This window comes from Puntigrus tetrazona, unplaced genomic scaffold (genome assembly GCF_018831695.1).
Source record: "Puntigrus tetrazona isolate hp1 unplaced genomic scaffold, ASM1883169v1 S000000008, whole genome shotgun sequence".
In the NCBI taxonomy this organism is placed as follows: domain Eukaryota; kingdom Metazoa; phylum Chordata; class Actinopteri; order Cypriniformes; family Cyprinidae; genus Puntigrus; species Puntigrus tetrazona.
In genome coordinates this window covers 929,675-947,897 of record NW_025047688.1, presented here as the reverse complement: position 1 = coordinate 947,897, position 18,223 = coordinate 929,675, and the positions used below count along the sequence as shown (strand labels likewise).

Below are 18,223 nucleotides of genomic sequence, written 5' to 3'. Positions count from 1 at the left end.
ATTTTATTATAAAATGTTTACTTTTTGGGTGAACAATCCCTTTAACTAAACACTTTTGAGCGTTATTGCCTCTAGTGTTCATTATAGCAGGAAACTCGGGTAAATTTTGATTGCAGAATACTTTGCAGAGTATACATTTCTTCACAGTGATGCCATAGAAGAACCATTTTTGGTTTCAGAAAGAACCATTCAGTCAAAGGTTCTTTAAAGAACCATCTCTTTAATCCACCATGAAGAACCTTTTATGAAACAGATGGTTCTTTATGGAACCATTTAAACAAAAAAGGGTTCTTCTATGGCATCGTGAAGCACCTTTATTTGTAAGAGTGCAGAAGCACGTATTTTCAGTGAGTCTGGGTAGCATAAAGGTGCTTTAATGCCGCTTGATGTTTCGATTATGAATGCTGGATATGAGAAATGATAATGTTAGAATGCTGTGCGCTTCCCTTTGCCAGCCCATTTGTCTTGTAGTTTATGCCTGAGTGCAATAATCATGTATAGTATCTACACAGCCATGATGGGCTCCCTCTGCTTTTTCACCCACCTGTCTCTCCCCCTCTATCTCTTGCTTCTACCTTCCTTTTCTTTCTTTTCAAATGAAATTAGATATTTGGGCTGGGGCGCATAAATCAGAAGCGTGGGACCTTTAGTACGGCAGCGGGCGAATAAATCAGTGTTGGTGTGTTCACTGGGGCATGAAATGATTCTGTTAACATGTCATCTGTCCGGGCCGGCGTTCCCACCATCAGCCCGCTTTCTGACGGAGAGATTACGAGGGGCGTGGAGCGATCGCAGCCTGTCAGCGCCAAATGTTTGACTCCTGATGAAGGACAGGAGCTGTTCATAGGCAAGGCTGTACAATTCCCAAACTGAATGCCATTATTGGAGCTCCACCTAACACACTTTTCTTACTGAGACATACAGTGCAAGGAATCCTGGGTTTTTAATTAAGGCTAAATCATTTATATTTACTGGGAATATTTAAAGCCTGAGCTAGCTGTGGTGTATTTAATCCACTGCACATAACCATCTGTTGGTCAGCACAGTGGGGTTTGCATGCACTTGAACGTGAGTGAAAACTACACGGGGAAGTTCTTCATCTTCACACAAATCAAATGATTGAATTTTGCCCACAAATTTCCCTGTGATTGCAGAGCGATTTCCCTTATGAAGAGTAGCTATTTATGGAAATAATATACTTATATAATATATAATATTTACTCAAAAGGCATACTCCACCCCAAATTGATTTTTTTTAAATTGATCACTCATCTCCACGTCGTTCCAAATCTTCAAAAGATTTGTTCATCTTCAGAACACAATTTAAAGATATTATGGATGAAAACTGGGAGACTTGTGACTGTCCCTTTAACAAAGAATGAACACTGCCAAGGTCCAGAAAAGTATGAAAGACATGATCAGAATCTGCCATCAGTTGTCTCCTCTGTGTTGCTCTGCGTCACTACAGCACCCTTTTAGAGAGTATCCACTGCACTCCCTTTTTTTTAAATCGAGGCATAAACATGGCGCTGCAGTGACACAGTGAGACACAGAGAAGACCAATTATTAAATAAAGTTGTTTATTTTTCTTTGTGTACAAAAAGTATTCTCGCCGTTTCATATGTTCTGGTTGAACCACTGATGGCAGATGGATTATTCTGACAACGCCTTTCATTCTTTTCTGGACTTTAAAAGTAAAACATGTATTTAAAATTTCTGTTATGAACTTTTAAGTAATGCATCAGTCAGCTGCTATGGAGATAGACGTTAATGGATAGCATTCACCCTATATTTCAAATCTATTTCGTTCCTATCAGGCCTATTAACTGGCTTAACCATTGCTAAACACACAAAACAACCTGGACTTGGACAACATGGAAATTCATGTTAGTCACATTTGGTCTATTTTTACCACTTTGGCAAATCAATGGCTGTGCACCACGTATACTGTAAAATAAATACAGTACCATCACTCTTCCATATTTTTTTTTGTTTCTGTGTTTAGCTGTTGGGAGTTCTTTGCCTTTATTTCCACTTGTCTACAAATAATTTTATCGATATGGCCAGCCACTGGGAGGTTGAGGAATTGTGGAGTCTTTTGTATGTGGCAGATTAGTATTGATGAAATGTCTGCCATGTCATTTATCATCTGGAGACCGTGTAGCTACAGCGCTTGTGTTAGAGTCATATTTGTGTGTCCGTCTGAGGCTGTGCTTTTTACCTACTGCAGTGACTGCTCTTACTGAACGGAATACAGTGGCATGAGACGACTGTAAATCAACATTTAGAGTACATGCAAAAATAGCATGAGGTTTTAGGTCAGGGATGTAAAACTTATTTTAGGTTGAGGGCTGGATCAGAGAAAATGTCAGCTTGTGCGGGCTGAATTGTCTTTTGTTAAACCCTAACACTTTTGAAACCCTTTGCTCACAATTACAATGATATTAACCGTAGCCTACAATCTACGATATAAGTTACAAATATTGTTTTATCTATTTATTTTTGATATTGTTAATTACTTTATTTTGCATAGTGTGTTTTTGAGACAGCGTCGTGGTTTACTGTAAGGCTTTCTGTAACGCCTTGCCAGCAGAGGTAGCCCTCGTCCGAGTACTAGCTGGGCTCAAACTCTTCTGCCCTCATTTCCTTTTTTGAGGCCTTTATAACCAAACGCCCTCCTAAGGAACAAGGCAAAGTTTTGCCAGTATTACTTTATCTCTGTTCCTGTGTATGATATTTGCCTGTTAATCTTTTTCACAACCTTTGGATTTGCCCCTTTGTATTGTTTGCTCGATTGGACTGATGTTCTGATCCACTGTCATGGATAAATAAATAGCACTAAATCCGCCGTTAGGTGGCAGTAAATGTCCTTCTAAATGAGTGATCCATTGACTCATTCATGAAAAATATTGATTCAAAACAGCTGATTCGTTAGAAACAAAGCTAGTGGTTGCTGTTATGAATGGCACTAAACAAAACATTCAAACATAACAAAATACACAAATTCAGTAACCTTCAGTGACAAAATAAACAAAATACGGAGACGCACAATTGGTGTTTGACTTTGCTCATTTTTTTAAGCCGAAACTAGGGCTATATTGTAACTATTCTGATAACCTAAACCTCATAATTTTGTTAGTTTTTTGCAAAGTTACAGTATGTCAGCTAATATGTAATTAAAACAACAGTTAGGATATTAGTACACGATTATCTCGCACACTCCTCGCTCATTTACTTACTTCATGTAATATATTGCACACATTTGAGTTGTGATTAAACATACCTGTCTGCTTTGAGATCACAGAACCTTTCTTTTAATTTCTCCTAAACAGACCCTCCGTCGTCGGGCCCTTAGACAATACACCATTTTTTTGTTCTGAAAATAGGCTTATATTTGATTGAAACCTGACCTACTGTAGATGTATACTTGACAGGTTTTATGAGATATACTTTTACATTCATGTATATAAATCAGTCTATCTCTCCCTCCCTCTGTCTGTGTCTAGCTCATCATCTACGGCGTAACAAACTGATGCTGTGAGTAACACGGCTGAAAGCGTGACAGTTTGCCAGTCAGAGTTTAATGGCTCTGCGGCTAGATTAGAATAAACCAAGCGTGTTTACATCCTGTTTGCCTGTGCTCACGAACAGCCAATGAGGGTGAATACCACGGCAGAATTTACCCAGCACAATAGCAGCGCCATCAGCGACGTTGCCTTCACTTTGTTATGTATAAGCAGCTCTCTACAGCACTGCAACATCAAGGCGAGCGCGTGGCTGCAGGCACGCATTATATTTTGCATTGAAGGAGTCGGTTATTTTCCTTTGATGTGTTCTTCAGAGAGGACGGCCTGTCTGAATATCTATCAAAGCACCCAGTGACTTAGAGCAGCACAGAATGACAGATTACCGTGGAAAAAAGAAAACTGTGTTTAACAGGGGTTGGTTTATATGCCTGACGCTTTGTTCTTGGTGATAGTTTCTGATGAAAGACGGACAAGATGTGTTTTTAAGTAGTATGTACGTCCTTCGACCTGCTCTGCTCTTTACATCTCTTTATATCTGTTTGGGACTTCAATCAAGCCAAAGCAGATTAAGAGTCACTGAAGAAAGAAAATGGGGAGATCTTGAAGCAGAAGTAGAGGGAATATAAATAAAAAGATGAGAGCTCCATGTTTGTATTTGCCTAACAACAGCCCATCACGCAATAAGACGCTGCAGGCAGGGATGAATTGTGAATATAGTCATATTACTGTTTCTCTTCTGCTACTCATCACAGAGCTTTAACTGGCACACGAGCATAGAGCACATCTATTCTGTTGTCATTAAGTAAATTCTTATAACATTGTACTACCGTATTTTAGACTCAAAAAACACGTCATTACAGCTGTGTTGGGGAAAGTTGCTTTTAAAAGTGTATGTGTATTATAAAATAGCCCTTTCGTGAAAAGCAAGGCATAGCTTGTTTTTGGCAACTGTAAAGGTCCTTTTACACCAAAAGGGAAAACAAATTCGCATGCATTGAAAAAGTTACTGTTATTTTCTTGTAAATTTAAAATTATTGATTTAAATGTGAGTACATAGTAGTTAAGGCCACCTACTATAAAGTGGGACCTAATTTTGTTTTGATGAGCTTTTTTTAGGGTTCTAATATGTCTTTAATAACTTCCCCATGATCTTCGGAGCCTTTTTGTGACTTTAAATAACAAATATATAACAAATTATTTAATGCAGACCTTTGGAGATCTACATTCGTATGGAAAGTACCGAAGCTACCTTGTAAAAAAGGAGTACACTTCAGCATATTACTGAAATAATGCTCTAACATAACATACTTCATATAATGCTTTCAGAAAATTAACATCTTAAATGCAAATAAATAAAATGTATCATACTTTATATTCATATTGAATGCAAACTGGGCTTTCAGGTGACCCTATAGGACTATAATTGTTAAAGATTTAATGTACTTTATTTTTTTAATGTTATCTGAATGCAAGTGTTGTTTTTAAAACGTATCTTTAAGATATAAGTTCACATTCAGTACAATTAAGTGCACTTTCGTTTCACATATAGTTATATATATAGTTTTTAGAGTACAAATGTCTCCAGTGAACATCCTGAGGCTGCAATGCAATGTATATTGTTCAGGAAGACATTTTCCAACATGTTGCTTTTAAAAACGATGTTTTCTTTGATGGCCTGAAACTGTCCCGGTTTTAGGCCATCGCGGCATCACAGCCACCGAGAGCTGCTTGGGTGTTAATAAACGAGGCTGTAGAAGTGTGTGTGCTAATATATGAGCGTGTGAAAGTGTGTGTGTGTGAGTTAATAGATGGCTCTGTCTAAGTGTAGCTGACAGAGGGATTATTCGCTCTCATAACTCGGCAGCTCTGCGGACAGATGTTGCCTGCCAGACACTCTGCAGGGCGGCTCGTTTGTCATCCAGCAGCGGGCCGACACGTCCCTGGCAGTCCCACAGTCTGCGCCTTAAAGACTTAAACACTTACAACTCCACCTCACTGAGATATACAGCAGCTCTTCTGAGATACGAGCTGCTCCACTGAAGAGCTCAAGACTTGCTTAAGTTTTTACTGCCTCACTGCAGTGCTGAGGGCTCGTGGGGTTTGACGTACTTCAGTCATTACTGTCACTCAAACAGTTGGGTAATTTTCATAAATATATATTGTACAGTGCCTTTTAAAAGTTTGGGAATGTATGTTTTTTGTAAAATATCAGGAACCCTTTTCATCGACTGCGGTCATTTTCCTTGGTCTACCTGTTTGACTTAGTGCTCCAGTGGCTGCTTTCAGGACATTGGTTGAAACAGATGGCCAGTGTATGTGCAATAGCTCTGATTTCCTTCTCTCAGCTTCACAATTGCTAATTTTTCACCCATAGACAGCTCTCTGCTGAAATCTGAGGCAAATCTGAAACTGAGCATATATATATATATTCAGTGCAAATTTTTGTTTGAATAATTATTGTGAAAGGACACACCTGGACTACAAAATGCACCCATGTTACAATACTTTTGCTCACATGAAAAATTCTCACAGATCCAGATGTAAATACCTGGAAATTAACAATCTCATGTCTGATACTCATCTCTTGATGTCAAGCCCAGATATTTTTAGTTTACTGCAAAAATAAAGGAGTTGACCTTACTGTCACAAATTGTTATATATATATATATATATATATATATATATATATATATATATATATATATATATATATACAGTATACTTGACAAAGAAATAAAACTAAGATTAAAAGCTAATAGAAATATAAAAAGTTTACTTTTTTATATATATATGTTTATATATTACAACAATTTTATATATTAGTATATACTGAATACTATATACTGTCCTCTGAAGCACCAGTTGTGTAAAAAACAAGAATCAATATGAGAAACCAGAGCAATATGATATCCATGTAATAGCGTCTATTATGTTGTTTCAACTTGAAATAACTTGTTACCCTTCTACATAAATTTTTTTTTTATTTGAGTCAACTTAAAATTTTTAGTTACTTAATGTTAATTTAAGTGACAACTAAAACATATTAGATGACTAAACAAAAAAATGTGCTGTATTTATAATGTTTTAATGTAAGAACATATTGGGAGATTTTTATGAAGGCAGTATAAAAAGAAGGTAGAGAATGTATTGATTTTAGAGTAAGACTGCAGTATTTGATTTCTAGAAATAGCTGCACAGGTCTGTACCTGAATGAGGCGTTTGTGTTTTTCGCTTTTCTTTGTGTAAGGAGATGAATGCGAACAGACATTTGTTCTGAACAAACACAGTTGTCCCTTTAACTTTGTAATTTCTTTACCCTCCCTGAATGCGGCCAATGAAATGTCATTCACATGTGTTGTGTCTTTGTGTTTTATCTGCAGGAACCCGTCTCCTACCCTCCGCCAGCCGGAGCACTGGTGCAGGAGCTTCTGTCACTTCATCGCTCAGTGAGTACATGAACACGTGAAGATGCTGAGCGTTTTCAGTAGACAGGAAATGTGTTCAGAAACTTGCAGGTAGAATTTCTTAGTGGCTCCGAGAAATATTAGTAATTTTCCATTCCTAAGTGTGGGGTCAGTGCGTTTTTGTTGTTGTTTTAAGTATAAGTTGTTGGGTTTTTTTCTCTCCTTCTTAAAGCAATTTATGGGAAACCAAAATGCACCTTTTTCTTTTTAAAACTTGTTGGTACAATATTGCATCTTCATCAATAGGTATAAATCTCTCCTTTAAGGTACCACACCAGTGACAAGCCCATTTGTGCCTTAACTGTGGCAAATATGTCCCTTCAAGAACTAGTAAAAGCCATGTTCCTGTTGAATGACATGCACATTTCTTCTTTTCACTGAAGATGTGTGTCCACTGAGACATTCCCCAAATGACGTGGTTCTTCTAAATGAAAACTCTGTATTAGAAAAGACAGAAATAAAGTCATTTCATTTATATTCCCACTGACTAGTTACCACTGTACCCTGAATATATAGTTGTGCTCATAAGTTTACACACCCATAGCAGAATATACAAAATGCTAATAATTTTTACAAAATAAAGGGATCAGAAAAATTGAATGTTATTGTTTATATACAGTTTTCCAGCATCATCTTCTGTGTATTTGAACCCTTTCCAACATTGACTGTATGATTTTGAGGTCAATCTTTTCACACTAGGGACAGTTGGGGGACTCATGCATTACTATTTCATAAGAAAAACATCTTGATCTTCCAATTCAAAAATAATTATAATCTGGCAGATTTTTGTTCCTCCACTGACAGTCCTGACAACTGCCACTTTAATGCTTTAAAATTCATAAAGCGTTAGTACAACTATTCCATAGAGCAGTTTCGTCCAACTTTTCTGAAGTTTACTCGCTTTAGATGAACAAACTGAACTTTTCTTATTCTCATATAAACATTGTACAAACAGACGCTCAATTATACTTGCTTGACACATGAGAACAGACTTCACTGGTTTTTGTGGAAGCTCAAACCAAATGTGTAACAAAAATAATCTGATGTGCATACTTTAAATGTGAACAAAATCATAAATTCTGTTTATTATTTAAAATGATTGAGTCTCCTCAGAAAACTTGGACTAAACTGTTTGATTCATATGGATTCGTTTTACAATCTTTTTATCAACATTTTGTAGCATCAAAGTTGTAGGTGTGTGAACTGTCAATGGAAGAACATAAATCAAATTTTTTTAAGTTACATTGATCAAACTCATAATTACAAGATTTAACAAAAAAAAGCTGTGAATCATCTTCATGATCTTAAAGTTAAAGACACATTTGCTGAGTTTCAGAGCTCTCTAATAAAATGAATGTATATGACAGAGATAGGGCAGAATCAGGTGATCACATTCTTTTAAAAACAGAGATTTACTTAGTGTTTCACTAGCAACTACATTTGGATTGTATTGCAAAAAAACAAAAGCAAAATTTTTAATCTCCCACCGGTCACTATTGTGTTCACTCTGTGAACACACTCAACTAAAATAAATATGCAATATGAATATATTAATACTATAGGTGTATAAAGTCTTTGTCTCATCTTTATGTTAACATACTTGACTAGCTCTTAGTTTTGGAGCTTCGATGCAGTTATCATCTTCTCAAGGTGCAAGCAGTAAATAAACAGCTCCAGTCATGTGACAATTTGCACTAATCATGTGAAACTTCACATGTTTAATTGAGACCTAAAACATCAGTCAGCAAGGCTATTAGAGTTTTATGAATGAAAAACTTTATGGTCACGTTGTTCAACAGGTGCAATCCACCACCACAGCGCTTCAGAGTAAGCATTCATTTACAGTAACTCAACAGTATTGTTTCACATACTTCAAGCTTACTACACACAAGCGCTGTTGCTTTCTAATGTATTTGGAGAAGGCTAAATGCAACCGGCTATTTACGCTCTGTTGTGAACAGGTGGCTGTAACATTTTCAGTTACTTACGATCACGACAGTCGCGTCCATTTAATACCAAATCCATTTACAAAAGCTATACAAATTAATACAGATGGATAAAACCATTGACCACATAGCTCCATTAACTAATTTAACGCATTTATTTTACATTGAGTTGCTGAAACGTTTACGACTTGTGAACTTATTATAAACCTAAACTCACCTTTAAACATTGACGTCTTCAATATTAACACCCTCCACCTTCAAAGATGATAAAAGGGCAAATGTAGTCTGATTCCCGATCTCTTTTCTGTTTGAAAATCCTGTAACAGCAGGAGCGATTTCGACCTGTCAGTCTTGTTGCTATATCTAACAGCTAAAACAGCAACCAATCGTGAAACAGTCATTTTGTACCTTCGAAGTGAGAACACTTATGTACCTTCATTACAGTTGTACCTTGAAAGGTTCCAAACAGTATTATCAGAGATCATTACTGTACCATAAATGCAGCCTTGGTGAACATTAGAAAAAAATAAAATACTAAACAAAGCAAACACAACAAGTGCTATGACCGTTTCTCAATAGACAAAATACTGCTAGCCAAGGACACAGAGATGGGCAGAAATCACACATGACAGGACCAGGATTAACAAATGGGATGTAAATTAATAACAGGACAAACGAGGGGGAAGAGCCAATGCGGGATGAGGAAAAGACGCAATTTAAAACAAGATCTTGACCAAAAGCAGAGGAAACTTACACACGAGTGACAGCTTCTTTGCCTTAGTACTTGTGTATCTTTCCCTAAAAATGAATGTCTCTGGTCTGACACAATGGCATTCAGATGTTTTAATTATGGCTTAAGTGTCCAGATCCTTTCTGTGTTTTTGTACCGCCATCCTGTCAGTTGCTTCAGCTGTAAAGTCACTTGATGAGACCAATCCTGTCTGTTTCTATATGAGCCAAACGCGCAGTGAGAAGTTTCTACAAACACGTCTCAGATGTACGGTTTAATTCCTGTCAGACAGACTGTAAATAAAAGAGGTTCTCTGTGTGTGTGTGCCTGTACATACAAAAGCAATGAAAAGCTCAGATTATTATTTCATTATTGAGAATGAAAACATCAGAGAGAGGGATGTTGTGTGCGCAGCAGGAGGGCTGTGAATGCTAATTGACTCATTTATTTGTGTTAGTTGTTCATTTGTCAGTGTGGCAGGTCCGCTGGCCGCTCGTGATGAATTAAAAGCACAGACGCAGTCATATTCATTAAGCGTGTTTGTGTGTGTTTGTGTGCGCTGGTGGGATTTTATCCTGAGTGCTCTTTAAGTGCTCCTGAGTGTACAGGCTGCCACACACATGGCTGCTCGGCGCTGTGGGTAAAATTCAAGGTTGGCTGTAGCACCGTTGTGCCTCGAGTAAGACACTTAACCACAGGTTACTCCAGCAGACTCTGTGTACTGTAGTATGAATTTGGAAGCATTTTTTGTAAATATTTAAATTGAATTCGTTTCTAGAATAGAATGCTTATGAAGCTACACTCCAACTTGAGATACCTTCTGTCACCGAACTGTTTGTTGCAGCTGTCTTTTACTTCATTCTGTCATTCTGTCCAAAGTATTCAATAGCAAGGTGATAGTGAATAGTGTTACCAAAGTACAATAAATCAAGTCTAACCTTTCTGAAGCTGCTTCGACGCAATTCTCACCAAATGAAACACAGTTAAATTGCAGAATCAATTATGGAAACTCTAAAGCGGTTCTAAAAGAATACAGTGTTTTGTTTTTGTGTAGTAAAGAAAACCGAATTCGGCTTCACTTCATTAAACCCCAAGCGAAAGGTTGCCAGTAATGGAAAAAAGCAAGCTAAATATAAAGCTAAATACATTTGTCTAGATTTAGATTAGACCAATCTAACTTTTTGCCAAAATTCGACTTTGGCGTGCATGTAATATGCAGTTTTGTTTTGTGTGCATATGATACTAAATATGTTGGCGTACATATAATACACGGTTTTTGTGTACATTTGACACACATCTACCCCACAACACTACCTATCGCATAGCATATACATGCCAAAGTGAATTTTTGATACCATTTAGTTTTTATTTGGCATATTATTCATATGCACTTTTATGAGATCAGGTTGTTCTTTAAAGATCACCTTAACCAGGCCAAAAAACCACTTAAGAACCGTTACAGCTGCTATATAGGTTCCTCTTTAATTACGAGGCAAAGAACCACTTAGCAGTGCTATATAGCACCTCAACTATCACAAAGAACAGCTGTAGAACCCGTTTTGTGTATGTTTGTGTGTGCTCATATTACGAGTATTTACTGAGCTGAGGATGCTTTGCTGTCCACAGCCTATACGCTCCAGTGTCACTATTCAGAAAATCTGCATTCATCTGCATAAATCCTGTCTAATTATAATGTGATCATTAATTAAATAAAGCTGGAGAAAAAACACATATACTCGCAGGAAAAAATTGCAACGCATTACTCATCGTTTGGCACAATAAATCTGCTTCAGCCTATGAGAGCATTTATAAACATCACACTAAAAAATTGTGTTTTGAGAGCCATTAGATCAGAAATAATTCTGCTGAGTAAATCCTGTCAGTGTGCGTGTGTGTGTGGTGTACAGGGACACAATGTTATCACGAGGGCCCGGCTGCTTGTTCTCTGCCTGTGTGTGTACTATAACAGCACGCTGTTGTTGCTGTGTTATGAATGCGTGTGTAATTGTGTCGCTGAATGGCCTGTGCTCTGCTATCAGAGCCGCCTGCTGCTCAGAGCCTCAGCCATGCCGAGAGCTGATGACAGACCCCTGGGCTTAATCTACTGCACTTAATGGGGTCTAGACTCTAGAGGGTCTGGTCTCAGCACAGACGCAGTTTCAGTAGAGAGTAAAGCAGGCCACTGAGATTTAGATAGGCACTGTGCTTAGTGCTTTACTTTCCGGAAAACTGGAAAAGAGATCCAAACTGGACAGATGAAGAGGAATGAGGAAAGTCAGGACATTTTGCCAAATTCAGTCCAGCTACCCTTGTCAAAAAGAAATGGAAATGATATATTTTGTTTGGAGTCACTTTAAATGCGTTATTGTTTACATTTTTATTAAATGCAGTTTTCTAAACCTTAAAGTGTTTTTTAAAGTATTCATTTAAAGAATATTTGTAATTACACATTTGCAATGAAAATATTGTAGTTTAGTAGTCATTTAAAATATATGAACTTTAAATATAACATTAAATAAGTATTTGTGCAGAAGGACGTTATAATTAATCATGATTAATTAAACATCATGTAATTATACATTTAAGTGCAGAGTTTTGTTAACTACATATACTTACTATACGATTAGGTTTAGGATTTGTCTTATTGTTACTTGCATGTAATTATTCGTAATTTATTGTTATTATAATAGTAAGTGGACAACTTATAATAAAGCGTTATCAAAAGTGTAGGAGAAATAGTCATTCAATTAAATGCATTTGTAAGATTTGACGTACACTGAAAGTGCCAATCGTTACATATGATATGCAGATCGTGAAGAGTTATGCAAAAGACATAATCGACAGGTAACCACGGCCTCTGAGCCGGAGGACACTTGCATGCATGTAGTCCAGAACAACAGAGACAAGCCTGTAGACACATGATAAGACTGTTTACACTGGATACTATGGTGATGAGAGAGAAAGAGCGAGAGACAGAGAGAGAGAGAGATGTTCAGGTCAGACCTCACAGAGTTTCTTGGTCATCGTGTCAGAGGCTGGAATCATATGACGATGTACAGGTGACGTGCATAACCTCGACGAAGGCCTTTAAACGATTATGCATGACTTTTCTGCGTGTTTTCAACCAAATACTAATTTTTCATGTTAATTTCCTTGTCATTATGTGGAAAATTGCTACTTTGTGTGTCTGATTTTGCATGCTTCTCTGCTTTCAGTTTTTTCTGCTCTTATATGTGCCCCCTTCGTCCCTTCTCGTATCTGCAGGTGTTTGATAAAGGATTTTGAGACTCGTCCATCAGTGACTCATCTGCTGGAGCATCCGTTCATTAAACAGGCTCATGGGAAAGACACATCGCTCCGACAGCAGCTGTCAGTCCTCGTCCGCGAGCAGCAAGATGTGGGCAGCAGGACCAAGACCAGGTACAAACAATACAAACCACCGAAAGATGCTTACGAGGCCAAAAAAAACCACTGGGTTAAATACTGCCCAGCGCTGGCTAAAATATGGACAACCTATTTGCTGAATTAGTCCATATTTTATTTTAGTGTAATAGTGCTCAGCTGAAACTGGCGGGTCACTATTAGCTAACCAATAACAATATTTGTATATATCCCGAAGAACTACTAAGAGCTGCTGTACACAGATTCATAATTAATGTGATTTATGCATAACGTATAATTAATTCTACAGAGAAGACCGCTAATCGAATAGAATATTAGCAAATCTTCTTTCCTAAAGGACATACTGTTTACTTAGTATTCTAAAGCGAAAAACGTCATTGTAAGCTTCTGAGATAGATGTGCAGTTTTGGATGGTAATGATCATCTAAAACTGGATGGTGGTGTTACCGTCCTTCTGAAGGAATTAGTATTCTAAATTAAAGATCACAGTAACCCACTGGTACTGATTTAGGTGTGACTAAACCTTACAAAAACCTCAGCTATCATTATGTTCGCTGTAGAATACTGATCCAAAAATTGGTAATTGCTTTAAAAGGATTTACTATCACCTAAATAATTACTAGCCAGTACTTTAAGCCCTCAAAAGCTTTTAATGATGTCAGATTTAATACATTAATGAATACACAGAAATGAATCGTGTCATGTGCTTAAAAAGGGCTGACCATTAAACATCACCTATTGAGATTATAAATGTACTATTTGTTGTACTAAGTGTTATTTTTTATGTATATAATAGCCTGCCAATCGTAGGTTGTCATTTTGAAGTGCTTTCTGATTCGTCTCAGGGTCAGATCAAATATCTGGCAGCCTTGACCATGACAGCGGTCATCGTGAGACGCTTGGCTCGCGTTTATCACCGTCCTCTATAGATGCAGAGCTGTCGCAGTGGATTTATCACGTCTAAATGCGAAACAGTGAGACTTGCTGTTGTGACAGTCTAGAAATATACGAATCGCAGCATGTGGGTTATGAGCTTTTTATATTACTGTGTCATCTATCACTCGAGGGTTTCCTCTTTCCAGCAGATGGCAGTGTTATCTGTGGAGGAATGAAGCTCCCCAGGTTATTCTGAGAAGCTGGCGTTCAGGAGCATTAGATTCAGTCGGAAGGCATCACATACAAGTCAAACGGATGTCTCTGATGCTGTTATAGATGCTACATGTAATGAAAGAAAGCGTTTCCACTGGATTCTCCTTGAAAATCTTCATTTAGACCCTTAAAAATCTCTTTGAGGAGGGGACGGGCCTTTTGCCGCAGGCCTTGTGAATTTAAATGACCACCTACCTGTATTATTCTCTCTATAAAATTGATTCAAATTGACCAAATTTGTCTGAAGGTTGCTGAATTGCAAATATAAATGTATAAAACATTTTTGTTTACTGTATTCTAAAGCTTGACAAACACTGGCCTTTTACACATAAAACAACACGATTCATTTAAAAACTAAATACATATATACATATACAGTATATATTAAGAAAAAAATATTTACATGTCAGTATTTATATTATAAATAAATATATTTAATGTATAAACAACATTCTAAAATATATACATGCATTTGGATTCACGCATAATAAATGCACACACACATAGTAACACCTGTAAACAAAAACTTTTATTTTGAAAGCAATTAATCATAATTAAAGTGTCATTTATTGCTGTGATCTAAGCACTTTCGGCATCCTTCAGTATCACATGATCAGAAATCAGTTTGATAGGTCGAAATGCTGAATAAGAAGAATTTCTGATTATTACCAATGTTAAAAACGTTGCCTTTTATGACATAATTTCATCATAAACAAAAGCTATATTAGCTTAATATGAAATTAAATATATGGCAATAATAATGTAAATGGTAAATAAACCGCTTTTTCGCTTAAATGCTATATTTGGGGTTGTGTTATGTTTATGTTGCTTGAGTGATTTATTTTGTGCACTTAGACACATCTTAACCCCGTCACCACCATCTCTCTGATTCAGGGTTAAATGAGGATTCACAGTCTCTGATAAACTCATGTGTTTCCACTTGACTGAGACGCACCGATCGGGGCAGGATGTTAACTGCTCTTGTTCTTGGATGTCTGTGAAGACAATTTGAACTGAGAAAGTGGGGGCCGGTACACTCTGTAATTGTGAATAAACAGTCGGAGGGTTGCCAGATTGTAGCCACTTATTCCCCAGGCCACATATAATCTGCTAGCCTGATAGTGACAGTGTGAGAACCGTAATGAGATTATGGGCTTGGCTGTGCTCTCTCTGTTTAGTCACTGATGGCAAATATCAGTGAAGTGATTACAGAGTGAGGGAACACAGAAACACAGCCACACACACACACACACACATAAAGCGCAGTGTATCGTGTCTGTACGCTGTCATGTCCCCGGGGCCCGATGGCTTTTAAGAGCTGTGAATAGAGCAGCTGCTTCCTCATGATCTAAAGGTCAAAAATACAATAGAGGGTCAAACCCTGATGAAGTGCTTTGACTACACGCTATAATAGCCTTTAAACCCCAGAGGATAGACCTGCATCACACCCTGATGCTGCAGACAGGAAAGGCAAGCTGGGTCTTTAGATTTTGGGTTACTCTTTATGTTAAGGTGTTCTTGTTGCAGTGTATTAAATCACTGGGTAATATTAATTACTTACATGTTCTCACTATACAGTTAGGGTTAGGATTAGGGTTCAGTTTAGGGTTACTGGCATCCAATTATGCATCATTTGTTGTTATTATTTTCGTTGTAAGTATGTGTAACAAGGAAACTTTAAAATAAAGAGTTGCCAGATTTAGTTTTTTGGTGTTTACTCAGGCAAGCATCACTGTCACTTAAAAGTTAAGGTTAAAGATATTAAAAAACCTTTACTAAATATTTAGCATGCATGTAATTGACTAGTCCTATATTTTTTGTGACACCGGACCACAAAACCAGTCACGAGTTTTTGTGCTCCAAGATCATTTGTGCTACAGATATCAATGGCACTTCAGATCAATAAATTACATGTTTATGATTGAATTGATTTTTTAGTATTTCATGTTTATTGAAGCTGTAAAATTGCTGTATTGTCTTTTACAGGCACGAGCGGATCAATACTCGCAAAACCTTGATCATTGAGAGCTGTCCTGACGATGATCTGGTGAACCTGGAGACCTTAGATGAGGTATTTAGACCTTATCGAGGTATTATTTCACGTTGACTTGGAAATGTAATGGAACTGAATCGCAAACTATTGCTAAACTCTCTGCTCAAATTATTGCAATTCAGTAAACCTTGTATGATCAAACAACAAAGAAACATTTCCATCTCCAGCATTTCTATTTTCTAGGAAACAATCATTACACATCTTCAGAGGCGATATCAGGAGCTGCACATCTACACGTACGTGGGTGATATCCTCATAGCGCTGAACCCTTTCCAGAACCTCAACATCTACTCTCCACAGGTGAGAGGAGCAACATCCGGCTGTGCACTAAAGCGTGATTTTTGACCGTCTATGTTTAAACCATCTCATGTGTAATTCCCACGTGGTGTTGTGGGGAGCTTTCTGAATCAAAGCTTCCTTGTAGAGAGAGAACTAAGATGTAGTTTGTTGTCTGAAAGTGCCTCTGTTCTCAGTTCTCCAAGCTCTATCATGGGATGAATCGCTCCACTAACCCCCCGCACATCTTTGCCACGGCTGATGCAGCCTATCAGAGCATGGTCACCCTCTCCAAAGACCAGGTACTGCTTTCTGTGTGTCTGCACTCTCATCCCTGAAACAGTACAGAATATCGATACAGTATATAGGGTTCAGAGACATAGTAGGCTGACAGCGGTCTCTCTTTCTCTCTCTCTAAATGGTGTTCACATCCATTTATTTACATTTAAATTTAATAATTTAGCAGACGCTTTTATTCAAAGGGACTTACAAATGAGTACAATGAAAGCAATCAAAATCAACAAAAGAGTAATATATGCAAGTGCTAAGACAAGTCTGTTAGCTTAACGCAGTACACACGGCGTGTTTTTTTTTAATTATATGATAAATTAAAAGAAAACGGATAGAATAGAAAAAGAATAGAGCATGTTAGAGGCTCATTTTGCTTTTTGTTAATTGTATATGAAATAAAAAGAATACAAAAATAATAAAAAGAATAGAGAATTTGAATTTGAGAGAGAGAGAAAAAAAGTTCAAATAAATGTAGTTAACATTATATATTAATGGAAAACTCTTGGGAGAAAAATAGCATTATTAAGTGGTTTTTAATAATAATAATGAGAAAAGTATGACGCTGCATATCGCTATGAAGGATGTAGTCATGTGATCATGTAATGGCTGCATTTTAAAATTTACAGACCCCAAACTTGAATTATAATGCATCATGTTTTGATTATGTTTTTTTTTATTTTATTTTTATGAAGTAGATGTCTACCAAATTTTCAGATTTCTATCAGATTTCACATTATATTGTTTTGTGTAATAATACTCTGTGCACTGTAAATTCCGTAAAAATGTACAGGAACAAAACAGCATCTGTGGTTGCCGGAATTTGGCTAGAAAAAGGTTTTTACAATTTTAAGTTAAATTTACAGGTAAATACCGTAATTTCATTAACTGACATAATGTTAATTCACCAACCTATTAAACCACCTGAGTTTACACCAACCTATCAAAGTACAGAAATCTGTTTTGTACCTTTTGAAATACCCTGATAACCACCAAACCCAGGTGGTCATGAGAAAGTCACGTGATGAACCAAAGCCTAACACAAGCAGCTTTTAAATATGAACATACAGAGAAGGTGCTCAGTGTCATTCACACAAACACTAAACACTATCACGGTGAGACTGAAATATGCAATAAATATTAATTTAGCAACATTGGGTGATACAACATACAACCCTACTAAACATAACTCATAAGAAAACTAAGAAACTAAGAAAACTACTAAACTAAGAAGAAGCATCTATGTGGAACGAGTGTTTCTATATCGTTGTTGTTTTTGTCTATGTAGTGTATAATCATTAGTGGAGAAAGCGGAGCGGGTAAAACTGAGAGCGCCCACCTCATCGTCCAGCACCTCACATTTCTGGGCAAGGTTGAGAACTCACCTC

At 37.1% G+C, this 18,223-nt stretch overlaps 1 protein-coding gene across 1 annotated transcript in view; it reads left to right on the top strand.

The window, feature by feature from the left end:
• Positions 1-18,223, top strand: part of LOC122332329 (myosin-IIIb-like) — a 64,349-nt gene that overhangs the window by 14,493 nt on the left and 31,633 nt on the right. Inside the window, exons 10-15 of the mRNA XM_043229658.1 lie at positions 6,908-6,973; positions 12,932-13,087; positions 16,205-16,289; positions 16,455-16,571; positions 16,745-16,849; positions 18,124-18,207. Of these exons, the coding sequence (XP_043085593.1) occupies positions 6,908-6,973; positions 12,932-13,087; positions 16,205-16,289; positions 16,455-16,571; positions 16,745-16,849; positions 18,124-18,207 (613 nt within the window). The remainder of the gene's footprint in view (positions 1-6,907; positions 6,974-12,931; positions 13,088-16,204; positions 16,290-16,454; positions 16,572-16,744; positions 16,850-18,123; positions 18,208-18,223) is intronic.